The 17434-nt window shown below is 42.9% G+C and overlaps 1 protein-coding gene across 2 annotated transcripts in view; it reads left to right on the plus strand.

The window, feature by feature from the left end:
- Positions 1-17434, plus strand: part of NKAIN2 (sodium/potassium transporting ATPase interacting 2) — a 797410-nt gene that overhangs the window by 768512 nt on the left and 11464 nt on the right. For both annotated transcript variants that reach the window (XR_004968975.1, XM_036318143.1), the window contains exon 5: positions 817-877. Coding sequence is in view for 1 of the 2 variants with exons in the window: in XM_036318143.1 (XP_036174036.1) it covers positions 817-877 (61 nt within the window). In the remaining variant the exon portion in view is untranslated. The remainder of the gene's footprint in view (positions 1-816; positions 878-17434) is intronic.

Consider the following 17434-nt stretch of genomic DNA (forward strand, 5'->3'; position numbering starts at 1 on the left):
CACCGTTCTGAGGACGTGCTTTTAAAGATTATTTAACTGGATTATTTTGGGTAATAATTTTTCCACTTATCAGGAATGATATTAGTTTGCTTCCTTCCAGCAGTGCTCATAACTTGACTAAATAAATAGACTGGTATGAGGGAATGCAATCTAAGGGGACAGATATCACAGGAGATTTGCCATGCTCCTGTACAGGGACCCATTTCAGTCAGTGAAGACTTGCCTGCCCATAAGGGCCTTTTTGCGGTATGTTTCAGAAAAGACAACGTGATGTGTGCAATCCTGACTTTAGTGCATTGGGATACTCATCACCCACAGGCGTCCACCTCATCCTAATTAGACTTGGACTGCTTGGTTCCTGTTCGAGGTCTAAATAAGAGGTCTTTTTACTGATAGAGTGTTCATGCCACATACCATGGAATCTCCTTAATATTTTTCCCTGAAAGCGTTTTTATGCTAGTCAGTGGCTCATGTAGGTAAATTAGAAGTTGATTGCCACAAATGCAAATGTTATTGCATTAATGAGTGGCCATAATTCCTTTTTCCTTTTCCTGCATCTACAATAGCTTGTTTTAGATTGCCTGGCAATTAGCAAGTCTTACACATAATTTCAGGTCAGAGGACAATATTTCTTTATCAGGCAGATAGACGTCACTGGAATCGGGAATCCACACTGGAGTCAGGATCCCGTCTGATGGGCCATCTTGGAACACTAGACCTAGTCCTAAACTGCCTGCCTTTGAAAAGTCACGCCCCCAGCGAGCTCCAGTTCTGTTGCCTTTGCCTCCTGTCTAAAGCACCTTTGTTTTGTTTCAGCTGGCAGGGTTCATCTACGCCTGCTATGTTGTGAAATGTATAACTGAAGAAGAGGACAGCTGTAAGTACTAAAGCTCTATTCTGTTTCTTTCAAGCTCAAAGCATCTTCCCACCTGCCTCCTGCCTAGCCTTCCTCGTGCTCAGACAATGTCCCCCAACATGTCATTAGAACAGGTGATAAGCCTTTCATATCCATAGGGCTCAAGTGTTTTCATAAAAGTATAGAGGATAGCAAAACAACTGGGGAAGGATTCATTTTGAAAACATATTTCTTTTTTATTGGAAAGTACTGTTAAGATCTTATAACAATTCAAGTAGGAAATAGGAAGAGGCAACTGGAGATGGAAGTGGTTTTTAAAATTGGTTAACTTGACTGTTCTGTTTCTATAAACCTTTTATTAGGTTTCGATAACTAATCAGTTTTACCCAGGACTACAAGCCTTAACAATCAACAATAGTTCCTAAAACTCTCACAAGAATTAACTTCGGATTAATTCAAGAAGTTTGTCTTCAGGAAAGCAAATTTTTATATTTCCTTTTTGTTCCTACTCTTGGATGCAAGTGGCTAGAACTCCGTGCCTGAGTCTCAGCGTTGAGTCCTCTTGCTTGGTCCAGAGTTGAGACGGCGGTGCCCTCCTGCAGGCCTCGAGTGGCTCCACTGTCCTCTGCTCTTCCAAAATCAGCAGGTGCAAGGTTTCACTCGGCCCTTGCACCTAAGGATCTGAAAGAGGGGGATTGGGAAAAGACTTCGAGTCTCTCTGAGTGCTATCCTGGATACTTGCCCATGTACCTATATTTACTCAGGAAAAAAATCAAAATTGGGAATCATGCTTTTTGGTTTCCAAAAATATTCATAATGATGGGGTTTTGAGACAGAGGGGAAAAAGTCAAGAATTCACTGCTCTGTTACAGGATGATTTGAGGAACACACAGTACATAGTTTATATTATTTTATGTATGAAAGGAAATGATGGCCCTTTTGCTAAAAAAGCATTTGTAAAACGTTTTTCAGTGTATCAAGTGCTCTGTGAGGCTTTGGAGATTTTAAGATTGGTAGCACACAATCTTTTACCTCTAGGAATTTACCGTCTGGTAGGAAGAAGCAATGGTGTGGACAAATAAGTATAAAACCCTCCAGAGTGCATAGTGGGGGGAAATAGGAAAGGGACCAGGATAGTCGTTATAGAGAATACTCTTACACTCTTGAGCTTGGTCTTGAAGATGAAAGATGACTAGGGTAGCCAATGTGGGAGTAAGGTGATTCCAGGTAAAAGGTGAGAAAGCACCAAGGCATCTCATAGCTAGTCATGTTGGGAGCACAGAAGCCAAGTTAATATGACTGGGTTGTGTCCTGTGCTAGAGGTGGGCATCCAGAGAAGATTAGAAAAGAGAGCATGGATGAGACAGTAGAAAAATGGTGTGACAGAGTGAGGAATTTGGTCCTTATTTTGTATAGCATGATGGCAAACCAATTGGCAGGTAGCTTATAAAAACAGAATAATATAATCAAATTTTTACTTGAGAAAAATCCCAGTGGTGTCAGTGTGAAGGAAAGACCAGAAGCAGTGGTACAGATTAGAGAAAGGGAGACTTGTTAGACCTAATGGCAATGACTGAGATATGAGATCATGAGGTCTGGACTGTGTTGTAGAGGGACAGCATAGATATGACAGGAGACATGCTGAAACAGAGTGCTTAATGGGCTATGGGTGGTACTGTGTAAGGGACAATGAAGACACTGATAGGTTCCTGGGTTTCTGGTATACGTGAATGGGTACATGGAAATGTCACTTGAGGAAAATAGAATGGGAATGTGAAAATGGGTTTCATTTGAACAGGTTTAGATGAAGATGCCTAATGGAATATGCAAGAGAAGACATCTATGAGTACTTGTCTTATGCACAAAAGATGTATTCCAAGGTAGGAAGGGTAATAGATTAATGGATTCTTAAATGCATGGACCCCACAAACTATGGACATGCATTCAGATATTACCATGCAGTGTTTTTGTGCCAAATCTTTAATGAAAGTAAAGTCTACAGTAAATTTCATATGAGAGTTGAGTTCCTTTGGCTATAATGATTGGTTTCATTTCACAATGACACCAGTGCATTTTTTTACTTCGGAAAATACTGACACGCCAACTCGCCTAGACAGATAATCAGTATCTCTCAAGAATAGTATCTCCCAGAGGGAACCCTAGAAATACTGGTACCATAAGATATACTGCTCAAAACTAGATCCCAAAGCCAAATAAGTTTGACACTGGAAATTTAGAATGTACATTTACAGAGTCACATCTTTGTGACCACTGCAATAAAGAAGGATATTCAATTTTTCTTAATCCACGATTGAGCCGTATTACATTGGATGACATATAGTGAGGCCAAATGCAGATCACAGCGAGAAGCCACAAATAGTTTTGCAGTTTTATTGTACTCATAGTGTCCTGGGGACGAACACTTCATGCCACATAGGGCCACACAGAAAGCGCCAGGGTAGATCACAAGGCAGAGAGAGAGAGCAAACTATAGGCAAGCACCTTTACTGTGTTTTTTTCCATCTAAGAAATGGGCAAGGCAGGCTAAGCAGGTTGAGTACTAGCTAGCTAACTGTAAAAGTGGCACCTTGTGAAGTGCATGTTCACTTGACTATTAGAAAATATAGTTTGGGGCTATCTAAATACCACATGATCTCACTCATTTGTGGAATATAAAGAACATTATAAACTATTGAACAAAAATAGATACAGAGGCAAAGAAGCATAGAACAGACTGTCAAACTACAGCAGGAAGTCAGGGAAGGATGGGGGGCTAAGAGATCAACCGAAGGACTTGTATGCATGCATATAAGCATAACCAATGGACACAAGACACTGGGGAGGTGGGGTGAGGGCAAGTGCTGGGGAGTAGGGGAGGCCAGGGGGAGATCAATGGCGGGGGGAGGGGGAGACATTTATTACTATTTATAATACCTTAAACAATAAAATAAATATAATCTAAAAATAAATAAAGTCTCCAGGTATTTTAGGTGAGCAAGGGCTTACTTGGGATCAGCCAATGGTCATTTTGTAGATGTTAAGACATCAATTTACAAAAGTTAAAAGTATAATAATATCCCAAACACCTGAACACAGAATGCTTTTTCATAAGAAGTCTTAATATTCCAGAGAATTGGAGTTCCAGAAAACACATTTTAGGGAATTCACCGTAGATCTAGTTTTGGCCAAAACCAAATATGTTTTGGAAGATCAGGTTTATCTTTCAAGCATCTAATCAACTATTTTCCCAGAGACTCTAAAATAATGCTTATGTCTTTATATGTATTTTGACCACAATACTTTATCTTGCTTTATTAACCCAACTTTTCATAGGCAAGTTTTATCATTTTAGTCTTTTTGTTCAGTGGACAAGATATGAATTACTTTTCCTATTTTTATATCCAAGTAGAATTACCTTGGAGTTCACAGGACTAAACAGCATGCAGGAGATGCTCCTCTGGGCTACTTCTCTGTCCAGACAGTTATGAGTATTGAGTACAATGCTTTCATTTAATATTTTCATGTATTGTCATAGTCTTGGTCATTTGTATGTTCATCTCTAGACTCTGCCTAGAATACATGACTTCCAATGCTTAAGCGTAAACGTTTGAAATTTCAGTCTAATTTTTGGTAATTATGTCACAGAGGAAATTATTTTGATCCTTTAAAAGCATCCTGGCTTGTTGAAAATCACACACACACACACACACACACACACACACACACACACACAGGCACGCACGTGCGCGTACTCACAGAAAGTAAGCCCTGATGTATGGGACAGGTTTAATGTCTGGGTCATCGGGGAAGGGCTGGGTCTCTGTCTGCTCCTGCCTGCTGTGGATTTGTAATGAAGCATCCTGATAGGAGTGTCGTGCAGGAGGAGGTGCTACCTACCCGCTGGCCTAGTGGGTTAAGTTTCCATCCCTCAGAGCCCCGATAGGAACAGAGAGCAGTTTGGGTTCTGTAACTGCTGAGCGAGGTAACAGCCCAAGTATGGCAACTGGAAGATTACAGTGTTCTTGGTGTCAGTATGAGGCTGGCCAGCCATGGGCTCAGTTTTGACACCTCACACCTCAGCAGCAAGTGTGGCAAGGGAGCTGCAGAGACCTCTGGGAGTGATGGAGAGGGTTCGGACTCAAACTTAGATGCGTGAAATAGCAATCAACCCTCATTGAACTAGAAGGAGTGAGATTGCAGGCACGTCACATGCCTGAGAATTTTGTTTTTCTTATTTCTCCTTTTAAACAGGATCTCATTTGCTTTTCTAGAGCCCACTTTGATGAATAGTTATATGGACATTTGAATGCAAAGTTATTGATTTTTCCTATGAAGAAGCCTGGACCTTGAAGCTTATGTCTCTTAGCCTTTCATTAGCTAAGCCAGAGCCACAGCCTGAGAGGCGGCTGGCTGTGCAGACTCACAGGACGCCACTGCCATCTGCTGTGCTTCCCGGGAGATAGCAGCCACCCTGGGAGCATAGGTGTCAAACAGAAAGATGGGACACTCCTGCCCCCAAGTATTCGTCACCTGGGGCTGCAGTGGTAAAATACAAAAACTGGGTGGCTTAGCCAACAGAACTTTATTTTTGCACAGTTCATAAGTCTGGAAGTCCAAGATCAAGATCTTGGCAGGTTTGGTTTCTTCTACCTTGGCTTACAGACGACTGGCATCTTGTTTTGTCCTCACATGGACTTTCTTCTCCGTGTGTACATGGCCTTGGTGTCTCTTATTCTTCTTATAAGGACACCAGACCTATTGAATTAGGGCCTCACACTTATGGCATCATTCAACCTTAAGTACCTCTTGGCCTCATCTCCAAATACAATAACATGGGAGGTAAGGCCTTTAATATATAAATTGGGGAAGAGAAGAGACACAATTCAGTTCATAACATCCCATATTCACACACGACACACACACACACACACACACACACACACATCATGTGGCTCCCAGATATTTGAAAATATTTATGTGGCACAGAGTTGGACTACCTTGGCTCACTGGCCCATCGGCTTCCTGTGGGTAAGAGGGTCCAGGCTACAGTGCCATCGGCCTCCTGAGCTCCATGCTCACCGTCTCCAGGCAGGAGCATAGGGTCAGCACCTACTGCTTGAGTCAGGGTGACCTGCCTTCCAATGAGAGGCTCCTCACCTGGGACCCTGCTCCAGAGGGTATGCCTTGACTCATGGACCCTATTTGAGTGGGACAACTATCCCAGCCTATCTTACCTAATAATAGACAAACATGTAAATTGTCCCTCCGCTATGCTCACCAGCCAATCAGGAGAGTATGCAAATTAACCCAACAAAGATGGCGATTAGTTTGCATACATAGGCCAAAGCAGTGGAGCAAAGACTGAAGGCTCTGGCCGGAGCGAAGGCCTGGGTTCCGGGTACCAGAGGAAAACCGGTGCCGGCAGCCAGAGGAAGGGAAGGCCTATTGCACGAATTTCTTTGTGCAACGGGCCTCTAGTCCTGTATAATAAAAGGCTAATATGCAAATTGTCCCCTCGACTGGAAGTTCAGCCCCTCCTCCCTGGCCGGCCTGGCCTGATCACCTCAATCAGGGAGGACCGGCCGGACCCCACCGGTGCATGAATTCATGCACCGGGCCTCTAGTTGTTTTAGATTTGTTCATGAAAAGGCAGCTGTGTGTCTTAGGGGGAAAGGCTTTCTCCAGGAAAGCAGACACCCCTTGCTGAGCCGTCTTTGTGGCTGGCTCTACACCACACAATCTGGTGCCAGCTGTGCTGAGTTTTCCTTATGACCTCTGGTCTTTTCAACTTGTTCTCTTTCATAATAGTCTGTGGAAGAAATAAGATGTTCTGAGATTCCTGGTCTGATGTGCCTTTTATTACATACTATGCAGCTCTTCTCTCATTTAATCCTCAGTTCTGCACCACAGTCAGATGCCTAATTCAGTGATAGGACTAAGGACATATGTCTCTGCTTCATTAGCATCGTTAGATAAAAAAATCACTGATCCATAATAGAAAAAAACAATCGTTTAATTTCTCAATTTTTATTATGCTTTCTTATAAACCTTTTGCTTCATAGCTAAGCTAAAACTAAACATCAGTCCTCTTTTTAAAAAGTGGGTCCATTTTTCTAAGTAGACACTATCTTTTCTAAAAGAGATCTGATGTGTTATTAAATATTCAAATAATCTGGAAAAGGTTATGGCATGTCATTTTAAAAATATATTCTAGGGGGCTTATTTTTTGAAAAATGAATTCTAGATGTTTAAACATGTAGACGTACACATGCAGGAACCAAGCAACCAAGCACGAGTTCATAAAAACCTGTCCTGAATTCTTTAAACCCACTGGCCTTGGAATAAAAGTCCCAATCGATTTATAGAATCTTTCATTTGAAAAGCAAACCACAGGAAATTATTCACTTCTCTGAGGCTAATAATTTTCTGTTATTTTTGTTTGATCTTTTTCTTCTAAAGCCTGCTGGCCTGCGCATCTGTGTATTGAACTCCGTTCTGTATGTTTTGATCATTTTTCCTGTTTGCCCAGATCATTGGGTTTGGATGCAATTCTTTGAGCACAATCATACACTCTCCCACCTGTGAGGGAGGCTTGGGGTGGCAGGGGGAGCAGGGAGGGCTAATCCCCCATTTAAAAATATTTGTTTCTTCCTGTTTAGAAAAGATTGCATGTTGGGTGCAGAATGTATAAAAAATACAGATATAAAAAAAATAGAATGCCCCCACAATTCTGAACTGGTTCTCAGCATTTTGGCATATTATATGTCTCCTGGTCTTCCTTCTTTCCTCCCTTCTTTCCTTTCTTCCTTCTTTCCTATCTATCATCTGTCCATCTACCTGGTTGTTAGGGCCACACCATACATCTGTTTGGTAGCCTGTGCTTTCTTTCTTATTACTTATATAAATCACTCTATATACATAACCTCAGGGGCAGGCAATTAGCAGTTTAAAAAAAGGTGTCAACTTCTTGGGTGTCGGGTTGGCAGGTAGAGTTATGAGAATTATGTGTCTATTTTACTTTTTAAGTGTCATACTCAAGCAATCAAATGAAAGCATCATATATTATTGTTTTATCATCTCTTTATCACATTGTTTTGGAATTCTGAAAGTGGCTTGGTGAAATGATATTGTCCATATCTGCCAGCCTCCCTCCCAAAACAAAACTTGCAATTACTTTCCCCATCTCTGAACAGAATCACACATTATCCTAGACTGGAGCCCCAAACTTTTAATGCTGCTGATCTCTAGCCATGCTCTTCCGAACTGTAGTGGGACAAGGTAGAAGTGTCATGTTGCTCCTTCTCCAACTCCCCAAAGCACAGCAGCTCTGCATTTATTTAATTTTATGACTTTTTGTCCTACTTAAGATTTCTTTTGAACTAAGAATGCTGCAGGGCTTTAAACAATGGAAAACTATTGCCTATGGCTCTATTTCAACACCTTAACTTTGTAGATCCATAAGGACTAATTGATGTGTCCAAGGTCACTGAGCTTGTTTGTGAACTTTTGACACCAATACAGCACATATTGACTCCTTCAGAGTAAGAGCGAGTTAGGGATGCCACTGAGGACCACACCTGTCTTGACCATGGCTATATCCCCAGCATCTAACATATCCCCTACCTAGAGCAGGACTCAGTAAGTATCTGGGGAACCAATGATGAATCATTCAGCTCTGCACAAACATTTCCTGGACTATTTGGAAACTGCCAAGGAAATGTGACATTTTCTTAGACCCCAGTTTATCCAATTAAATGAATAACCAATTAGCATAACACCCCTTTTGTCATTTTCTAAGGGAATAAAAGGAAAATCAAAAACATGCTGTCATATGTAAAAGACTAAATAAATGATCGACCCCTGAAACAAATGCCCACGTATACATATGCCTCCTGTCAATCACATGCCAGTTCCTGTCAGTTGCAACAGCATTCCCCAACAGTGAGACAGAGCGATTTTTACAGTAACTCTCCCAAAATTAGCCCTGCTCTCTTTTTCAGCATACTGTTAAGTTGCTCCCTCTTGTGGTCATTGAAGAGAAAAGAAATGAGCTTTTGTCTTTCAATTTGGATATTCGGGTCAAAGTTGAGTCTGATTCTTCAACAGTTACTTCTTACTCTCCTCCTTTTCTCATAATGTCTCCTCCATTATACTATACTGCCTTTTATACACACTCACGCACACATTCACACATACACATGTGCACCATGTCATCTTTAAATAAGGCTTATGTTTCCAATTCAAAAATATGAGGAAAAGAAAGTGATTCATTCTCTATCTTTTGTTGATTCAATACAATAGGGACCTTGATTCTAACTTTAGTTTATGTGTTAGAGAAGCAAGCACCAGGCCCTTGTTTCTACAGAATCAATATTGAGGCCTTTGTTTATAAAGAATCAATGTTGACACTATTCAGACTAGCAGGGGAAGGCCTTTCACTGCGGTGTAATAGAGGAGGTATTTCATTTAGAACAATCAAACCATCCAGTAGAAGAATCATATTCAAGTGTTATAATCAGACTCAGTAGGAAAGAAAGCCAGAGCATGAGCATGGGAGAAGTGGTGACATTTACAGAAATGATTCAATGAAGTATCTTCTATTCTGATGTTCTGATCATTCTGTTTCTTCTTTCTTCCCATTTTGCGATGCCCCGCCCACCTGCCATGGGGGTTCTGTATCTGTTTCCTCACCATCTCTTGAAACTCTCATGGATAATGACCTGAGAAAGAAAGCAGCTGAGTGGCAGCAAAAAAATAGGATGCTTTTAGCACCAGGTGTAGATCTGCGTGCTCGAAAAATAAAGTTGCTGTGTCCCTCCGGCCCCTCTGGAAAGAACAAATGAGAAGCAGACCGCGTGCTGGCACAGGAAGCAGAACTCTGAAAGCCCTGGGGCTGAGAAAGGAGACCGCACTTTAAAAGTTCATCTTGTGATAATGAATGATGCTGGCGGGGGTGCCCACTTCATTATGCCCAGTTGTGCTTTCCTTCTGGAAGAGGCAGCTAATGGAAACAGGAGGCTGGGCTTAGCTATTTCCTTTCTAACAGCAGGGGAACTCAGTACTGCATCTCTAAGGAAGACCACCAGGTATGCAGAACTGAACAGTGAGCATAGCGCTGAAAGAGCTCCTTGTAGGTAGGCGAGTGTAAGGGAAACCCTCAATCCTGTGTGACATTTAAACGAGGCTGTTCCAGCAGCAGAGAGGCGACTGGGGAGGCCTCCACCAGGACTGGGTGGCCTTCTGTCGCAGGGAGTGAAGGAGAAACAAACTAGAAGCTCGCAGGAGGTGAGGTTTGTTTAAATAATAGAAAGTAATTAGGCTGAAGACAAAAATCAGCGATGGCATTTTATAATTACAATTAATTTAAAGGTTAATTTCCTTTGGTGCTGAAATCTTATTTAAAACATTTACCAGAAAAGGAAATTAGGATGTTACTATCAAGAGGCATAGAGTGCTTCTGGGAACCCATGCCTATTATCACTTGAAATTAGGTTAGGCCCAAAGTGGGAATTTCAATTCATTTCTGTGTAATAATAGACAGTGGTCAGGGCTCAGAGTCAGCAGGGTTGGCTGGGGCAGGCAGTGCAAAATTTGCATTTTTGGCTTTGTTGGTTTATGGGATTAACTGCAAGTGTTTCCAACAAAGGATCTTAGTTTATACATGAATAGGCCTGACATAAAAAGAAAATTGGATATGGATTGCTGCTTTTGTAACTAATGAAGTTGATGTTGAAGGAATTCCCAAGAGCAGAGAGGCGAAAGGAAGCCCATAGTCACACATCCATACACCTACATCACTGAAATGAACTGAATGGGGCAACAGTATTTCTATTGGCTACAAACCTGTCAATCCTATTCCCCTTCCCAGGCCCCACCTTTCCATCACTCTGTTTTCCAGTTGGGAATTGTCATGCCTCGGGTTTCAAATATATATATATATATATATATATATATATATATATATATATATATATATATATCTCCTATTCAGCAGCCCATCTCCCTGGGAACTTGACTAGAAAAATCAATGCATAATAGTAGCAATAGCCAGAGGGAATTAATTCTTCTGTACTAACTTCCCTGCTTACTATGCCTTTGCAGATTTGCTCTTTGTAAATATTTTATTGGTATCACTGGCCTGTAAACCAAGCCCAGCAATATGGAATTGTGCAGAACCATAGAGCTATAAACAACATTAGCAATCACCTACTCTAATCCTCTAATTTTAGAGGAAAGGAGTGCTCCAACACTTGCTCCAAATCAAATAGTCATCTAGAAGCAGAACTGGGAGCAGACGTTAAGTTTCTTGATTCTAGTTATATTTTCCACATCACTTTGCTATGATACCTGAAATAGGTTCTTTCAACACATCATTCTCGAGGACTACCCTGTGGTAGGCTGGGGTTAGTCTACTAGGGATGAGGCAGGAACCAAACAGATACTGTCTTTGCCTTCATGGTACTTACGGTCACACGAGATATTACACTGAAGTGTAATGAGCCATCAGACAAGGAGAGTAGGGGGTGCAGTGGGCATGCACCCAGGGGCACCTGGCCCAATTAAGACTAGAAATGATTCCCTAAGGAAGCAACATTTCAACTGAAACCTAAAAGATAAATCTTTGCTATGTACAATTAGCAAAAATAGATGTGCCTTTTGAAAAGAGGACTACATTTTTTATCTATATTGACCAAATATATGCCATAATTCACACAGGAGTAATCTCAAGTGTTTTTAATGAGCTCGATATAGCAAATCTAGTTTTGACTTTCCCAACTATCAATAAAAAGGTTAGAGCAACGGCTGGACATTCTCTTTCCTGAAACTGCAGCAGTTGTTCTAAGAAAAAGATGATCCATTTAGGCTCAGGAGCTTTGTGAGTTTCCTTTCTGGAGGGTGCAAAATGATGCACAGATTATGTTGGCAAAAAATGCAGGGCAAGAGTATTTCTCAATTGGAATATTATAGCATGCATGCTTTGTTTTTTATTTCCGTAACATGCGTACATTAATGTTCCCACACCCAATTAAAGCCACTGCGTCTAAATGGGCTGTGCATTCTAAATATATTCTGGAGGTCAGCTGAGAAACATACCCAATCGTGTCTAACTAGCTCACCTATTGCTAGTAATAACTGCTCTCAATTTCAACTGAAAGGCATGTCATGTATAATTGAAAGCAGTTCTAACAGGGGAGAACAAAGCACTGGTGAATCTAATCTGTCCAAACCACATGGCACAAAGCAGGCCCAGGCACCTTTAAGGCGTTTAGTTACTGCATCATGTTCTGCATGCTTCTCCACATCTACCGAAAGGCATCTGGATGCATCATTTTCTGACTCATCACTACTCACTTCATAAAAGCCCTTGACTTCCTTCCTCAGGGAGGCTCATTTGGATCATCTTCCTTAGGGAGAACAAAGGGTTCTTCATCACCAGTATCAAAATTATCTGCCTGACCGTGAACCCCTATCTTTGCTCCCACCTTGTTCTCTTGCCTCCCTCCTGGAGAAACGTATTAAATCTTCACTTAGGGGCCTCCCTCCACTGGGACCCTTAACCTTCCTCCCATCCATGCCTGATGAGGGTCAGACTCAGTTTCTCCACCCCCAGTTCTGGGTGGCTGCACATTGCTGGAGAAAGCAATGAACACAGGAGAGAATGCTCTCTCCTGCCCAGCACTGCTTTCACTTCCCTGCTGCTGACAGTGCCTTCACTCCTTCCACTGACTCGCCGCAGGACCCGTTCCAAAACTCTCCAAGCCCCTTAAGCCTAAGACCAAAACCTGAGGAAATCAATGCTATCAAACAAAAACTCCTCGCTTTCCCCAAGAACCTCAACAACGCTCCAAACCAGCAATGATCCCTTTGCCTCCTACAGCCCTGCCCAAATCCAAGAGGAGTAGGTAAGCTTTTCCTCTCCAAAGAAGCCTTCCACCAAGCATTGGCCTATGTCCTCCTCCTCATCCAGGAGGCTGAGCTCCCAGTGTCTTCATTCTTGCTCACTCCATTGGATCGTTCCTTTCCCTGCATTCGTGTCTAAGACTCACAAACCGCAGACCAGGCTGGTCCCAGCCTCTCTGTGTCCTGAGGATAATATACAGGGTGACGGCCAAAAATATTTGGAATATGGAAACTCAGATACACGTAGTTTTCTTATATGAACTGTATTTCCTTTTTTCTGCATTTCTACATTTCTACGCCTATTGCTTGTCAGACCACAGTTAACCAACTAAGTGGGCACTTAGAGGATTTCCGTAGACCTACATCAGCTTTCGCAGCTCCTGCTGATAACTTCTACTAGTATACTGACGTCATACCATGCGAAACTCTAGTAAGTTCTAATGGAAAGTTCTTATCCTCTCAGTAAAGAACCTAGATGTGTGTTTGAAAGCATAACTCAAATAAGTCTCTTTGTATAAATCTCTTACAAAAGGGGATCAGATCCCAAATCTGTCCATGATGTCTTTAATACACTTGCCTGTAAGTATTACACGCATATGATTCTCTCAGTAACTTTATGACGTTGGGATTGTTTTATCATCCCCCTCTTACGGAGGAAGGTAGTAAGACTCAGAGCAGTTGGGACCTGCCTGTGGGTAAGATGCTGGTAAGAAGTGAAGGCACAAGCTAAGCCCAGGTCTTAACTCCAAAGCGCTCAATCTTTACACTACTTCACAGCGTCCCTGTGATGTGTATTAGAAGACTCTTCGATAAAGATCTCGGTCTCAGCAGAAAGCCAGCATGTGTCTCACCTACGGTGTTGCCCTCTCTGAGAGCTGGCCGAAAGAGACAAGAGCAGAAACACAAAACAGTTTTATCAGGTGGAACTTGTATTTCATTTTTGTAAGTTTTTAGGACCTAAAGCTTAAAGTGATTACTCACACTACTTCTCATTAAAGAAATGTTTTATTTATTATGACACCATTGTAGAGATTGCTTTTCACTTTCCTTTTATAGCAAATGTGAATGTGTTTCCGAGTTTAAAATACTGAAGGTCTGATTCCGAGACAACCAAGAGAGAAACATACAAAATAAGACCCTAAGACCCCGAGGAACAGGGTTAGGGAGTGAAGCATCTGTAGTGCTGGAGGGAAGAAGTCTCATTTTATTCACTGCGGCTTCGCCTGACAGAGTGCTCCATAGCATCACACTATAGTGACCTTTCAAGCAATCACTGGATAACGCACCCCATCCCCCCAAAGGGTTGTGCTTTCCTAATCAGAAAAAGCAATGCTCAGAGCCCACTCAGGATGTTAGCCTAGACCGAGCACCTCAAGCTCACACCGTGAGCTGAGTTGGTGCCACTAAGAAGTCTATGTGGGACAGAGGTGGTTCTCTTGGGCCTGTGGTTGGTTGTGTTCTAAATTCCTTTGGTGCCACTGGGGAGAAGTACCCTGGAAATCCTTACCTGCAGAGATGATGGATATACACTCTATTTTCATGGGCCCACACAAATTCTTTAATGTCTTCCAGTGGGTGCTTGTAAATATTTAGGCGTAGCTCTGTGTGAACTGCCTTTCAAATGTTCCCTTCCTGGTCTGTTCCAGCTCTGTGTCCAAAAGGGAGAATGTTGACTAGGGGCTTTGTCGTTAATAACCAAGGTACAATTTTATATTACAATACCGCACTGCCAACATGTATTTAAAAAGGCAGTTTTAGGTTTCCTGAACTCGATGTTCATCATTAAAAGGTTTCAATAAAAGGGAAACTCACAACAGGGAATATATTTTAGCAGAGGATATTTATTCAAAAAGCATTTTCCTTTTACTAGATAATTTCTAATGTCTACTATTGTTAATGCTATTAAATCATAGTTATTAAAATGATATGGCACTTTACTAGTACAAAATAATAGGACCTCCCTATGCCTCCATAGGTCAGATGTAAACACACCCATACTGCAGATAGGAAAACTAAGGCAAAAAGAAAACTCTGTAGTGATTGCAAAGAAAACAATAACAATCCTGGATTATCTTCATTGGACCCAAGGCAAATTCCTCCAAAGAGACAAAGATTAAGAAGTTCAAAGTTTATTGTCTCACCATCTACCCAGTTGTATACCTCTGTTTTGGATGCTATAAACTGGCCAGAAAGGTAACTGTGTTTTTTCTATGAGTTCTCAACATACCCAACACTTGATAGCATTTATTAATGAACTAGAGGCCAAGTACACAAAATTCTTGCACTCCGGGGCAGGGGGGCGGGGAGGAAGGGGAGGGCCCTCAGTCCGGCCTGCACCCTCTCACAGTCCAGGAGCCCTCAGTGGGGAGCGGGCCTAAGCCATCAGTCAGACATCCTTATCACTGCCTCGGAGGTGGGAGAGGCTCCCGCCACCGCCACTGAGTGAGCCTGGCTTATGGCTGAGCAGTGCTCCCCCTGTGGGAGCGCACTGACCACCAGGGTGAAGCTCCTGCATTGAGCGACTGGCCCCTGGTGGTCAGTGTGCATCATAGCAACCAGTCATTCCACCATTCAGTCGATTTGCATATTAGCCTTTTATTATATAGGACTAGAGGCCCGGTGCACAAAAATTTGTGCACTTGGGGGGGGTCCCTCAGCCCGGCCTGTGCCCTCTCGCAGTCTTGGATCCCTCAGGTAATGTCCACCTGCTGGCTTAGGCCCACTCCCCGGGGAATCGGGCCTAAGCTGAAGTCAGACATCCCTCTGGCAGCCTGAGAGCCCTCACGGGTGTCCATTTGCCAGCGGGGAGCAGGCCTAAGCTGCAGTTGGACATCCTTAGTGCTGCTGAGGAGGCGGAAGAGGCTCCTACCACCACCGCTGTACTGGCAGCTGGCAGCCTGGCTTGTGGCTGAGCAGAGCTCCCCCTGTGGGAGCACACTGACCACCAGGGGGCAGCTCCTGCATTGAGTGTCTGCCTCCTGGTGGTCAGTGTGTGTCATAGTGACCAGTTATTCCCAATCGTTCTGCTGTTAGGGTCAGTTTGCATATTACCCTTTTATTATATAGGATAGAGGCCTGGTGCACTGGTGGGGGCTGGCTGGTTTGCCCTGAATGGTGTCCCGGATCAGGGTAGGATCCCGCTGGGATGCCTGGCCAGCCTGGGTGAGGGTCTGAGGGCTGTTTTCAGGCTGGCCACATCCCTTTCAGGGTGGAGGTCCCCGCTGAGGTTCCTGGCCAGCCTGGGTGAGGGACTAATGGCTGTTTTCAGGCTGGTCAAGACCCCCAGTGGGGACCCTCACCCCATGGGGGTGTGGCCAGCCTGGGTGAGGGGCTGAGGGCCGTTTTCAGGCTTCCCAGAGCCCCTTCAGGGTGGAGGGGTCCTGCTGGGGTGCCTGGCCAGCCTGGGTGAGAGGCTGATGGCCGTTTTCAGGCTGGCCATGCCCCCCGGCGACCCAAGCTCCTAGCCTCTCCTTTTTTTCTTTTTTCTTTTTTTTTTTCAGTGCCTCCTTGAGCAGAGGCCAGGGCAGGCTGGAAGCAGGTATCTGGAATTTATATATCTTCTATAATTGAAACTTTGTAGCCTTGAGCGAAGCCCATGTCTCGCCAGGGCAGGTGGGAAGCTTGGCTTCCTCCATTGCCGGGGAAAACCCAAGCCTCCTGCTTGCTCCAGCTCCGTGGCCACTGCCATCTTAGTTGGGTTAATTTGCATGCTCACTCCTGATTGCCTGGTGGGAATGGTTTGTGGGTGTTTCGGAGTGATGGAGTGATGGTTAATTTGCATCTTTCTCTTTAATTAGTGTAGATGACTCTCTCACCCTAGTCATTTTGATGCTAAAATATATCCTCCCCTCTCTCCTTCTGCTCCTCTAGGCCAAAGAAACAGCAGCGGTGGTTTCTCCCTGTTGGTATCCAAAAAGTTTCTTTAATCTCACAGGACTCAGGCATCAACTCACATTCTAGATCTCCCATTAAAGGTCTTTTCTTTATTATTGTTCAAGGCCTTACGAAGGAAAGGGTAAAAGCACTCAGTCAAATCTCACTTAGAAATTTTATCAGCATCTTCCATACTCTAATTGATTGCCTTTTTTTCCCCCGCTCATTCAGTAAATGCATACGAGGGTCTTCCATGAGCCAATCTATGTTCTGGGGCCTGGGGCTATAGGAAAAGTAGTAAACTGTCCATCTTATGCAGTTACATTATAGTGTAGGAATCAACAAATAAACAAGTGCATTTACTACTTGTCAGGTAAAGATATATTGCAGTGAATCAAAATAAAGCCCAGTGAGGAGAAATAAATTCATGATTTATTGGGGGGGAGCAAGGAATCACCTGAAACTAATATAAAATATTGAATGTCATCAATAATTGAAAAAAAAAATTAATGACAGCAAGTCCCCAATTTGCTTTGCACCAATTTCAGTTACATTTCCCTTTTTCCAAGCATTTCCTGGTCCTTGCCATTTATATGTGCCACTTGTAAATTAAATACTACATTTCCAAATTAAGCCAAACACCAACTTATTACTGACATTCTTTTTTGTTCTAGTAAAGGTAACAACATTCTTCTAGCCAACTAATTTCTAAGAATCAACTTTGAATCTTGCCTTTTGCTTCCCTTCCCTCATATTCAAAACCTTGGCATGTCCTAGGTTTTCTACCCCTTTCTCTATTTATCT

This window comes from Myotis myotis, unplaced genomic scaffold, assembly GCF_014108235.1.
Source record: "Myotis myotis isolate mMyoMyo1 unplaced genomic scaffold, mMyoMyo1.p scaffold_m19_p_7, whole genome shotgun sequence".
NCBI classification, from domain to species: Eukaryota; Metazoa; Chordata; class Mammalia; order Chiroptera; family Vespertilionidae; genus Myotis; species Myotis myotis.